The sequence below is a fragment of the Nyctibius grandis genome, chromosome 3 (assembly GCF_013368605.1).
Source record: "Nyctibius grandis isolate bNycGra1 chromosome 3, bNycGra1.pri, whole genome shotgun sequence".
In the NCBI taxonomy this organism is placed as follows: domain Eukaryota; kingdom Metazoa; phylum Chordata; class Aves; order Nyctibiiformes; family Nyctibiidae; genus Nyctibius; species Nyctibius grandis.
The window spans coordinates 75,234,059-75,246,345 of NC_090660.1; the positions used below are offsets into that span (position 1 = coordinate 75,234,059).

Consider the following 12,287-nt stretch of genomic DNA (forward strand, 5'->3'; position numbering starts at 1 on the left):
GTATTGTAGATTTCCCTACCAGTGCCACCTTTAGGGGAATTTTATTTGCACCATAATATTAGAGCCACCATATTAACTTTGTACTTTCTCTTTAGTTGTAAGTCCAAAGTAATTTATTCGTGGGCTGTGTTCCATGCTGTGTACTGCAGTTTTGTGATATTAAATTTAGCTGCACAGCTAGCTAAAATGGTGGGAATGAGTAGTATTGAGGCTTTGAACAAAGAAAGAGTGGATTGAAAACTTTTTAGTCAATTCCAGATAAAAGTCTGAATATTTTCACAAACAAGCTGAATAGCACTGCTAATCCTATAGAGGTTTGCTCTCAACTGTTTTTCTACCTTGGCTAGTTTGAAACAACTAGTATGGTGCAGGCATGCAAATTGTGTTTATGTGGAGATTTGCTTTGTGTTGAATAATTTATTTCATAGGCAGATGTGGTGATAATTTCATGAATGCTTAAATTATGTTGAAGTCCATTTTTACTATAGTCTCTAATGTGATTTTCTTCTTTTAATTCTGAATTGCTTGAGAAGATTTAAAGCTTAGCTATTTTCCAAAAGAAGGATGCTAGTGTTTTTCCTTCATTTCCATAGAAAATAATCTTTTGTGGTAGAAGCAGTGATGTTAACCTTTCTGCTCTCATTTAAGAATTGCGGGCTTTTATTTTAGCCAGTAAGAATAATGTTGAAATATACTTTATAATTTTTTTTTTATTTCCTTGCTTTATTACTGCAGAAATCAGAAAAGAATTCTAAAGAAGAAAATGTGTCCATCGCTAAAAAGTTTATTAAACTTGCTTTCCTTCCACAGGTTTTCACTCAAATTTATATCTTCTTTGTTCACTTACAGCCTCTATGAAGTGATTAGCAAACCTAAACCTAGATGTCTGCCTGTCGTCTTAGTGTCTAAGCTCCGTTGTAGTCAATGGAGCCAATACAGTCAGTGGAGCCTGGAGGGCAATTCTTCTTATCCTAAGTGGACATACACTGGGTAGTCAACTGGGAGCTCTCTAGGCTTCCTTGACTTCTTCATTGTCAAGATCACCATTGTCATCGGTGTGAACACTGCTATATTTAATTGTTTTAATTTGGAACTGCATCCTGTCAGAACCTTGTAGTTTAAGCTAAGCCACCTAGTCTCTTTCTTTGGTCAGGAGAGAGAGACAGACATCTCCTGAGGGCAATTCACTCTACCTATTTTAAACATCTAATTTAAACCATGAAATGAGAGTATAATACAGCCACAATCTGTGCACGCTCTGCCATAGTCTGTAGAAGTCTATGTAGTTAAGAACAAAACCTGTGATTGTTGTGTAGTTACTGTTATCAATTACAGGGCAAGATAGCATGTCTCTTAATTAACTTAATAACCTGATAGGTACGTTTAGACATAGCTAATTAGAGCTTTCTTGTAATTGGGCCTGTGATTAATAGACTGTGAAGACTGTTTCATTTGTATTAAATGCATGGACAGTCACAAGGAAATTAAAATTTGAGCCTGCATTGAATAACTAATAGAGGACCTCAGGATAGTACAATAGTGAAAGATTATTCTCTTTATAAAGAATTAATATATTAAGTCATTAGTTTAGACCTGTCTTTTTCAAGATCTTTTGCAGCCTTATCAATATATGCATGAATCTCTCTCTTGGAAACATCCACAGATCAACTTTTGCAAGTTTCTTTTAAAACAGTCTATCTTACATAGTTAATAGAACTAGTGAATGTAAAAGCATGTGAAGATACCATTAGAGAAGAAAGCAGAAATAACTGGTTTCATTTCTGGTTTGCACAGGGCAAGGTAAAAATCCTTGGAAAAGTTAACTGCAAGTTTTTCTGGAGCTTGTGTCACCTTTCTGCCTGTTCTTTCTCATGCTGGTCAGGGCAGAACCTAATTTGGGGCAATACAGTGGGGAAGCAGCAGAAACGAATGTATTCACCCTAGTGCTCTATTCTGTAGTAATCACGGAAGTTCTCTTTCACCACTTTTCTGTGTTGCAGCGTCTCTCATGGCTGCACAGGGAATTAATAGCCACTGACATCTGAACAGGCTTCTTCACTTGTTATACAGCTGGAAGGGGGAGACTGAGGGGAGTCCCGCTGATAGAAAAGACAAAAGGACATAGAGTGAAAGGAAGACATAGCAGTGGAAAGAAGATAGGAGGAGAGAGAGTATGGGTAGTGAACATTTGGCAGCATGGAGTCCCAATCTGCCATGACTTTTTATTTGTTCTTATGAGGCATACTGTGCACAGAAGAACATGTTATAAAGGTAGACAAAACTTTTTATTATTGAATTAGGTAAAATTGAGAACAAGTATAAAACTATAGAACTTTGGGCTAGAAAGGCAAAAAGTATAGTTAATATTTTTAAGAGACTTGTGTCTTGCATTTCTGTTTTCATGCGTAGTTGAAACTTATCTGTTGAATTTTTCATCAAGAAATGAATCTCAGTTTCAATGATCTTGTGCCATTTTTATGCTGCTGTTAATGCAGAGGCGGCTTCATTGAGACTAGTTGGTATTTTTCCTTTTCCTTGCGAAACCTTGCCTACTTAGCACATTGTGAGTCAGATCAGACTGCTGCAAACAAAAAAAGGGATTTTATTTTTGTAACTTGTTGTACACTTTAGTTTTTCTTATTTAATACCTTCACTTTTGTAATCTTTTTTGAAACATTTCAAACTTGTAAGAGTATGTTTAGAGTACCACGTAGTATGTTATTCCCGCTGTCTATTAAGATGTCATCCGAGCAACAGATGGGAGCATCAAATAAACTTTGGATAATTTAATCAGAAGTTTAAGATAGTTTTACCAGGGAATGGTGCTAAGCTGAGAATACCCCTAATAAGCATTCCTAATCTGTAATGTCTTTTCACCTTCAGTGAAGTGTATGTTTTTGCTTAAAAAATGAGCTGAGTGCTCACTAAGTACAGTTACTGCCTGTGTGAAGTTTTTAGCTTTTTTTGTTGGGTGTTTTGTGTGTTTTTTTTCTTTTTTTGCTGTTTCTCTTGCCCCTCCCACCCCTCCACCCCTTGGCATAGCCAAGCAACAGAACACAGGAATAAAGTATTTCCTTGTAATTGCGAGTTTGCTGGGGATGACGGGAGTATCACAGGAAGCATGAGCTTGAAGAGCACGGGTTGGGGGCTGAGCGGATGGAGTTAGGTCCCTTGATGGACTGGGTGGCAGAATTTGGTAGGAGGACAAAGGCAGTGAGGATCATGGAGTTGTGACCCTACTTCTGAGATCTCTGGCAGTGTGTGTGGCAGGGTATGGAAAGAGATAACACCTCCTGCATGTGAATGTGGATTTACGCAGAGCATATGTCTGAAGCTATTATCAGTGCTATTGTTATCACTGGTTGGGTGAAGCTGTTTGCCAATTCTGCAGAGTTTGGGAACCCAACTGTGGTAAGTTGGAAACCGCTTTCACACCTTGCTTGGAGCAGCTTGAGAAGCAAATCCCTAAGAGCTTCTTCACTCCCCTTTTGCAACGGAATACTCATAGTAAAGAGCTATGTCTTCCTTGAATGGCAGGCTTTGTAATCTGAGTGACCTTTGTGTTAATCTGAAGTCGTATTTACTTTTAATGACATCTCTACAAGTGCTTGAGGCGAATCTGTTTGAGACTAATTACACAAATGATAGTATTTTTTTGAACTGCATGCTCTTCTCAGTTTATGAGGATTCCAGCAATGTTATTTCTTTTTTACTTTAGGTGTACAGGATTGGTACAACTCATTTGTTACTCCAGATAGATAAAAGTAGCCTGTATCTATAGTTCTTTTAACTTTTCTAATTGCTGTCCCAGAATAGAACTGATTATGCTCTGGGACAGCACAGATCTCTATCACTTAGGCCTTCTTATCAATATGTTAACAGTAGATAAAAAAGTGGTCCTTTTGAATAGGAGCTAATTTCACATCACCTTGGAATAGCACATTTTTTTTGCACTTTGTGCATTTATGTTCCTCAGTTTTATTGCTATGTCTTAGAATAAAGTAAAGAATCCTATAATCAGTTTTATTCTACTAGATCTATTTCTGTTAATTAAAGACCATTTCTTCCTGTGACAAACAAGTTAGTGATGGCAACAATCACGTAGCATTTGTTTTACATTGACACATAGGCATTCTAAAATTTTCCATCTCCGTATTATCTTTTTTAATGCTATATTAATTTTGTAATGTATTATTAACAGATTGTCAGCCATGCATGTCTTTAAAAAATTAGTAGTATCAATGCATGTATCTCAGTTCTCATCATCTTGTTTTTATTAATCTAAGACAGAAAAATAATTTTCAAACCATGATTCAGAGAAATGATTTAAATTACAAGTCAGCTATTACAGATTGGCACTTTTCCTTTGGTAATAGAATCCTCTGCAGTGGAATTCCTACAGCTATTGTGGTCCATTACAAGCACAAGATTACATCTTTCCACTTGTCACTAATTCTGCATTTTGGCAGGGAAAAAAAGAAAGGGTTGCTGTTAGAGTGTTGCCAAGCAACCAAAATATGAATTACTCCAGTTTCTGGATTTTTCTTGTATGATGTATATGAGAGGGTTTCTCCTACCTTGGTTAGAGACAGTCTAGATGAAGTTACACTCCATAGCTTTACTATTCTGAAGATTAGTAAGTAGCTTAATTTCTCCCTGTGGAGTTCCATTTCAAAACCAAAGACACTTTTTTTTTTTGGGGGGGTGGGGTTCCTTGTAGATAGCTATCAAAAATCATGTCACAGATGATCATGTCTTCACAAGACATGAGATTGGGTACATTTTCTCCTTTCTGTTTTCTGAAATTAAATTTCTCTTTCTGAAATGGAAAGCTTGTTTCTGTCTCATTTTCACTTATACCTAATCGTTTATACCACTACTTGAATAAAAAGAATGGAAGGTCTTGGAGTGGACAAAGATAACTTGCTGTGTCTTAATAATCCTCGTGCTGTTACTCATGTTTACAGTTATTTGGTGTACTTCCTCTTAAATACCTTTTTCCAACACAATTAACTGATCTAATACCAAGTAACTACTAGTATTTGAAAAATTATTCATTAAATGAAGGTGTGTGGAAAAGATGAAGTGGAGATAGACTTAAGTGTGTGGAAGTTATGGTGAGATTTATGCTTGGGGATAGATGAAGACGTAATAAATACTCTTGATAACTTAGCCATTTTTTTGTCCTGATTTTGTTGTACGTTCTTGTAATTTTTTACTTCCGTGGAGCTTTTTCATTTTGCAGTGGCAGCCACAGATTTCCTGTGGAACGATGTGGATTTCAGGGTCACCTCCCACAGTAGTCATTGATTTCCTCTCAGGGCACATGCCCAGCACAGAGACACAGCTTCTTTCTGGATTCCTAATCTGTGTGTTATGTGTAGGGAGGCAGGAAGAACCTCAGCAGCAATACGGAGAATGCCCCTCTTTCTGCAGCCCTGCAAGGCCAGGGTGTATAACAGCAATTAGACACTATCAATGCATGGCATAGGAGATGGTTTCCTGTTGACATTGGGTTTATATCCAGGTCTGCAACAGTGTAATAAAATATTTGCTCTATACAATAATACATCTATACAATAATATTTTGGAGGACTTGCTTTAAAAAATGCCTGCCTGTTTGATCAGACCTTGGAGTTTTGAGGTATGAATGCATATCCTAACCAGATCATTGTTCCATGGCTGGGTGAGGTAAAAAATGCACCAGCCTTCCTGATACACCAATTTCCAATGAGAAACTTGGATGTATGGGTCAGAGAATAGCTACTCGCTGCTCTGAAAAGGTGCTTGTTCTGAATGGTTAAATGAACAGTATTCAGATTGTTTTGGGTAAATTTGAGCAGGTAGCAGGGATAAATTCCAGTGGATAAGTGACTGTGTAGGCTAAGAGCACTTCAGACATGAACACTTCATAGGGCAAAGCTAGCAGTAGTTTGAGGAGATGGGTGTTTCCAGCTGTTTTCTTTGAAGCTGAAAACAAGCTTTTCCTTTATAAATGCTCCTTTACTTTTGGTAAATGCAAGATTAATTTAGGTGCAATATCCCACTAATTTTTTGTTTTGTTTTAATTTTCTGAAGGAGTTGATGACCAAGCTGATCACAGAGACGCCTGACCAGCCAATCCCATTTCTAATTGATCATCTTCAGTCCAAACAGGGGAACCGCAGTCAGCTTCAGAGAACGTTGTCTGGCTCTGCTGCCCTTTGGGCAGAGAGTGAAACATCAGGTATGTTCTGTATGCTGGAAAGGGCTAGTCTCCAGTATAATCTTACCACGCTTTCATCCATGGCTTCCTGAATGCACATGTACCTATTGAACAGGTACTACTCTGTGGTTTTGAGCATGCGCAATAAATCCTCTTTGTCTGGTAGATACTGAATTTAATATATGTTTTTGGATACCAGCTCAGTCTATGAACATACCACGTGAGTATATGTCAGAGTTACAGGGTGGAAACAATCCCAGTCTCAATGAGAAAGAAGGTCGCTTGATTCCCCTGCTGTTCTCTTTGCTTTATCTTTCTCTTCGCTTTCTTTTCCTTTTCCCTCCTGTGGTGTATTTGTGCCTGTGATTAGCCTCTATTGAGGTATTTTCTTTAATAATACACATTTTTAACAACCCATCATTCCAACACTTAATGAGAAGATGCTGTTACTACTTTATGAACTCCAGTGTGAATAATTTATGATTGTAGATCTTCAGAAGCATTAAAAAAAAATCTGAAATAATATCTGCTCTGAGTCTAAAGTAGAAATTTTAGCTTTGATATTCTGATACAAGCAACTATTAGAATGTTGGTTTTGTATTTAAAAATTGACTGATGATCTGTTTCAGACTATAATAGATCTCAAATAGTTGCTGATAATCGAAATGATAGTTGCCTAAAAAAACAACTTCTTATGTCAAATATAAAGTTTTAAGCATAGGCAGTCAAACATGTAAGAGACTAAATGGAGGTTAAGGACTTTCTCATTACAAAAAAATAAGATGTTATGTTTTTAATAGAACACATTAATGAATTTCTAAATTTTGATGTTTAGGAAATGGAAGAAATATATGTAATTTAGCATAAATCAGAAATAGGAGAACAAAAAGAGCTGACTTTGGTTTGCACTGATAGGTCTTGTTTTTTTCTGGATTAATTTGTTTATTAAGTCTTTCAAAAATGAGCCGACAAATGTTATAAATGCCTGATTTGATTCTTTCAACAGAAAATAAAGGAACAAGGAGAGATTTTAGAAGTTATGATAAACCTTGGCAGCTAAATGCAAAAAAGCCTAAAAAGTCAAAGAGCGACCTTGCCATGTCCAACATTTCTCCACCATCACCGGAGTCCAAGTCGTGTAAGAAAGCTTCACTACGTTATTAATTTGTGCATGCTTCCAAACCCATAGTATGTTTTCCTGTTGAATTAAGATTCAAATGGAAAGCAAACTATAAGCAGTTGAAATGGCTGGATATATATGTTAGAAGAGTTTGATTCTTGCTTTACTTTCACTTGAATTATGAATATTTAATAATACCCTATGATGTCATCTATAGATAGAATAGAATTCTAGATAAATAAAAAAATAGAAGAGTATCTAGGTGTCAGGCACTATTTTATGTTCAGATACCAATTATGATTTGATGTTTTAGTTTGCATTGCCATTTTGCATGTGTAAAATCTGTTCTGTTGATATTGGTTCTAACATATTTTCAGTGGGTCAGACAATGCAAAACTATAAATTATGAACAGAAACCGTTCAAGATATGGGGGCAGTGTCAGCAGAACAGGTATACTGCTCTGAGAGTTGCTGAAGGAATCTAAATGTACACTGAAAGAAAAGGCAGAATAGAAATAGTGACTGAAGATGTTATTGTCAATGACCTCTAAAATAGAAGCAGTGAAAATAGAGGCAGCAAGCCGTAATGAAGTATAGTGCTTCCTGTGTACTGGCTATTGAAGAAATTTAATTTTTAAGCTTGATTTTTAATGGATTTTTTTCAAAAATAAGTATGTCTACAATATATATACATATATCTGTATAGGTACACACACACACACACATACAAGTGTGTGTACAAGCCAACATGGCATCACTAAGGGCAAATCATGCCTAACAAATTTGGTGGCCTTCTACGACGGGGTTACAGTGTTGGTGGATAAGGGAAGAGCAACTGACGTGACCTCCCTGGACTTCTGCAAAGCATTTGACGCTGTCCTGCATGACGTCCTTGTTTCTAAACTGGAGAGACATGGACTTGACGGATGGACCACTCGGTGGATAAGGAATTGGCTGGCTGGTCGCAAAAGAGTTGTGGTCAATGGCTCAATGTCCAAGTGGAGACCAGTGACGAGTGGCGTTCCTCAGGGGTCGGTATTGGGACTAACGCTGTTTAACACCTTTATTGGTGACATGGACAGTGGGATTGAGTGCGTCCTTAGCAAGTTTGCTGACAACACCAAGCTGTGTGGTGCGGTCGACACGCTGGAGGGAAGGGATGCCATCCAGAGGGACCTGGACAGGCTTGAGAGGTGGGCCTGTGTGAACCGCATGAAGTTCAGCAAGGCCAAGTGCAAGGTCCTGCATGTGGGTCAGGGCAATCCCAAGCACAAATACAGGCTGGGTGGAGAATGGATTGAGAGCAGCCCTGAGGAGAAGGACTTGGGGGTGATGGTTGATGAGAAGCTCAACATGAGCTGGCAGTGTGTGCTTGCAGCCCAGAAGGCCAACCGTATCCTGGGCTGCATCAAAAGAAGCATGGCCAGAAGGTCGAGGGAGGTAATTCTGCCTCTCTACTCCACTCTTGTGAGATGCCACCTGGAGTACTGCGTTCAGCTCTGGGGCTCCCAACATAAGAAGGACATGGAGCTGTTGGAATGAGTCCAGAGGAGGGCCACGAAGATGATCAGAGGGGCTGGAGCTCCTCTCCTATGCAGACAGGCTGAGCGAGTTGGGGCTTTTCAGCCTGGAGAAGAGAAGGCTCTGGGGAGACCTTCTAGCAGCCTTCCAGTACCTGAAGGGGACGAATAGGAAAGCGGGAGAGGGGCTTTTTACAAGGGCATGTAGTGGCAGGATGAGGGGGAACGGTTTTAAACTGAAAGAGGGTAGATTTAGATTAGATATTAGGAAGAAATTCTTTCCTGTGAGGGTGGTGAAACACTGGAACAGGTTGCCCAGAGAAGTTGTGGCTGCTCCCTCCCTGTCCGTGTTTAAGGCCAGATTGGATGAGGCTTTGAGCAACCTGGTCTAGCGGAAAGGTGTCCCTGGCTGTGGCAGGGGGGTTGGAAGTAGATGATCTTTAAGGTTTCTTCCAACCCAAACCATTCTATGATTTGTTCTCCAAAATAAATTGCAAAATTATATTTTCTTCTGTTGACTATTGTAGCTTTTTGAAATTTTTGTAATAGTCAAATCTTTTTAATAACTAGAAGTGTGATTAGGTGGACCAGATGAGAACAGAGATATATAGTATGCTGCAATAGAAGGCTTGCTGTCTTCCCTCTAAAAGTGAGATGGGAAGTCTAGCTTCACTGAAGTCAAAGAAAAATCTCCCAGTGGCTTCAGTAGGTCAAAATATAGCACAGCAATGGGTAAAGTAAATCATGATAGATTTATGCAATAGGGACACTGGGCTTTTGGTTAACTAACAGTCTTTTATGGTTATGAAACCTTTTTGATTGAGAATAAATAACTGTAACAAGTGAAAAATAGCTGTACAGGTAGCTGTGTCTCATAGCATAGCTTTTCTCAGGACTGTATTGTCCTAGCAAGATTTATGGATTATTTCTTCTGGAAATGGAGCATGTATCTCTGATTCTTGTTCATGAAGCACATTTGCCTATTCAAAAAGACTCAAATCTGATCATCAGTTGCACTCTACCTCTCTATGGGCACATGAATTTTTAAGTCAGTCCAAAAGAAGCATGTGGATTTTAATTAACTTTCAAGAGTAAATAGCGATATTCAGAGAAGTGGTCAGTCACTCATAATCTGAGTCTAAACTAACAGTCTTTGCTGGATAACAGCAATTTATGGAGATACACTGTTAGAAACAGTGCCCAAGGGTGTTATGAGCTGTTCCTGTCATCATACTGTGTTCTTCTCCTCCCTCCCTGTGCTTGCACTTCAGACTCTGTGATACACATCACGTAACTTCCATGCCATCTCCTAAAGATTTCAAGTTTTCAGTCTTTATCCCAGATGGGGTGTGACATCATGTCACTCCCTTCATTTATGTGTCTACTACAAGTTTCATGTTTGTTGGTCCTTAGGTTGTCCCAGGAGGCGGACAAAGAGGAGGCTGGGCGCTCTAAATTACCAGGTCACATGTCAAGCAAGGAAATAATTTATACATCCATAATAAGACTGGACTCAAGGATCTGTCCTTGTGGACTGAAGGGCATCTAATAATGCTCTTTAGTTAGTAAGGCTTGCTCTCAAGCTACCCAAGTCCCTAAGTCTAGCAGCAGAGTTTGTGGGAGTGGTCCCTAAGTCTAGCAGCAGAGTTTGTGGGAGTGCAGCTTTACCCACAACAGAGGAAGACAGAATTAGGGTGTGCTTAAGGTAATTGTACATACATAAATACATGGTATTATGTGGGATTCATTCTGAACATGCTGAGAGAGGAGACTAATGTCATTGCAAGGCCACTCTATCATCACCGAAAGGTCGTGATGGTTGTGGGAGGTTCCTCATAACTGGAAAAAGGCAAACATCACATTGATTTTGAGGAAGGGCAAGAAGGAGACTTTGTGGACTACAAGCAGATCAACTTAGCCTTACTCTCTGGGAAGATTATTGAACAAGTTTTCCTGGAAATGGTGTTCCCAGCCACAGGAAAGAGGAAAATGGTATTGGGAACAGCAAGCATGGATTTGTGAGATAATACATGCCTGATCAGATCAACCTGATTGCCCCCTTAGATTAAATAACTGGCCCTATAATCAAAGAGCAGTGGATGTTTAATACCTTGACTTTAGCAAAACCTTTGTCAGTCTCCCATAGTATCCTTATAACTCAATTGGTGAGCTATGGACTGGATAAGTAGACAAGAAGATGTGTGGGAAGTTGGCTCAATTGTTGGGTTCAAGGCATTGTGACTGGCAGTGCAAAGTCCAGTTGGAAAGCCTATCACTAGTGGCATGCTTAAGGGACTGGTACTGAGACCAGTACAATTTAAAAGCCTTTCTTAATGTCCTGGATGATGAGGTAGAATGTTTGCTTAGATATACAGGTGAGACGAAATTGTGGGAAGTAGTTGGTATTCTGTGTAGCAGCGCTGCTATTCAGAGGGACCTCAACAGGACTGAGGAATGGGCTGAGAGGAACCTCGTGAAATTCAACACAGGCAAATGCAAAATCTTGCATCTTGGATGGAATAACCCTGAGAAATAGTATAATCTGGTCTCTGAATGGCTAGAAAGTAGCTTTGTAGAAAAAGCCCTGGGGTGCTGATGGACAAGAACTTGAATATGAACCAGCTGTGGCTATGTGCTCTTGCAGCATTGAAGGTGAGCTGCATACTAGGCTGCATTAGCAAGAGTATAGACAGAAGTGTTTATTTTGCACTTTTGAGGTGGCATCTGGAGTATGTTGTGATAAACAGTGGTGTACTGGAGCAAGTCCAGTGGAGATCCACCAAGATGATGAGAGGGCCAGAGCACGTGATGGACAAGGAAAAGCTGAAGGAAAGAGGTTTGTTCATCCTGAAGAAATGAAAGCTAATGTGAGATTTTATTATCACTATCAACTATAATGTTGGAGAGTGGTAGAGAAGACATAGCCAGATTGTTCTTGAAGGTGTGTAGTGAAAAGGACAAGAGGCAACAAAAATTGTACTGTGAGGGTGGTCAAACACTGGAACAGGCTGTCCAGAGAGGCTGTGAAATCTCCATCCTGGGAGATACTGAAAACTTAACTGGATAGCGTGAGCAACCTATCCTCAATGGACCAGTTTTGAGCAGTAGATTGGACTAGAAGACTTTCAGAGGTCCTTTCCAGCCTAATTATCCTCTGATTCCATGCTTTTCTGTTTACACTCTCTCCTATTTTTTGTCCATACCACTGTTTTAAACCTTGATTCCTTCTATTATTTTCATGACTTACCCCTGCAAATATTTGTCCCTGCAACTTTTTGAAAATACCTTGTGTATTTGAACTACATTTTAAAAAATTGCTATCACAGAGACTGGTTTCAGCCATGTGTCTTTTTGCCATATCTTGTTTTTTTTATTTTCTGCCAACAACCAAATTAATACTGACATTTTTTTGACTTTTTTTTTCTGGGTTTGTGCTGAAATC

General features: G+C 39.0%; 1 protein-coding gene across 1 annotated transcript in view; it reads left to right on the forward strand.

Moving 5' to 3' along the window:
* C3H8orf34 (chromosome 3 C8orf34 homolog) overlaps positions 1-12,287 on the forward strand; it is a 193,757-nt gene that overhangs the window by 27,605 nt on the left and 153,865 nt on the right. Inside the window, exons 2-3 of the mRNA XM_068396838.1 lie at positions 6,079-6,226; positions 7,212-7,343. Coding sequence (XP_068252939.1) covers positions 6,079-6,226; positions 7,212-7,343 — 280 coding nt within the window. The remainder of the gene's footprint in view (positions 1-6,078; positions 6,227-7,211; positions 7,344-12,287) is intronic.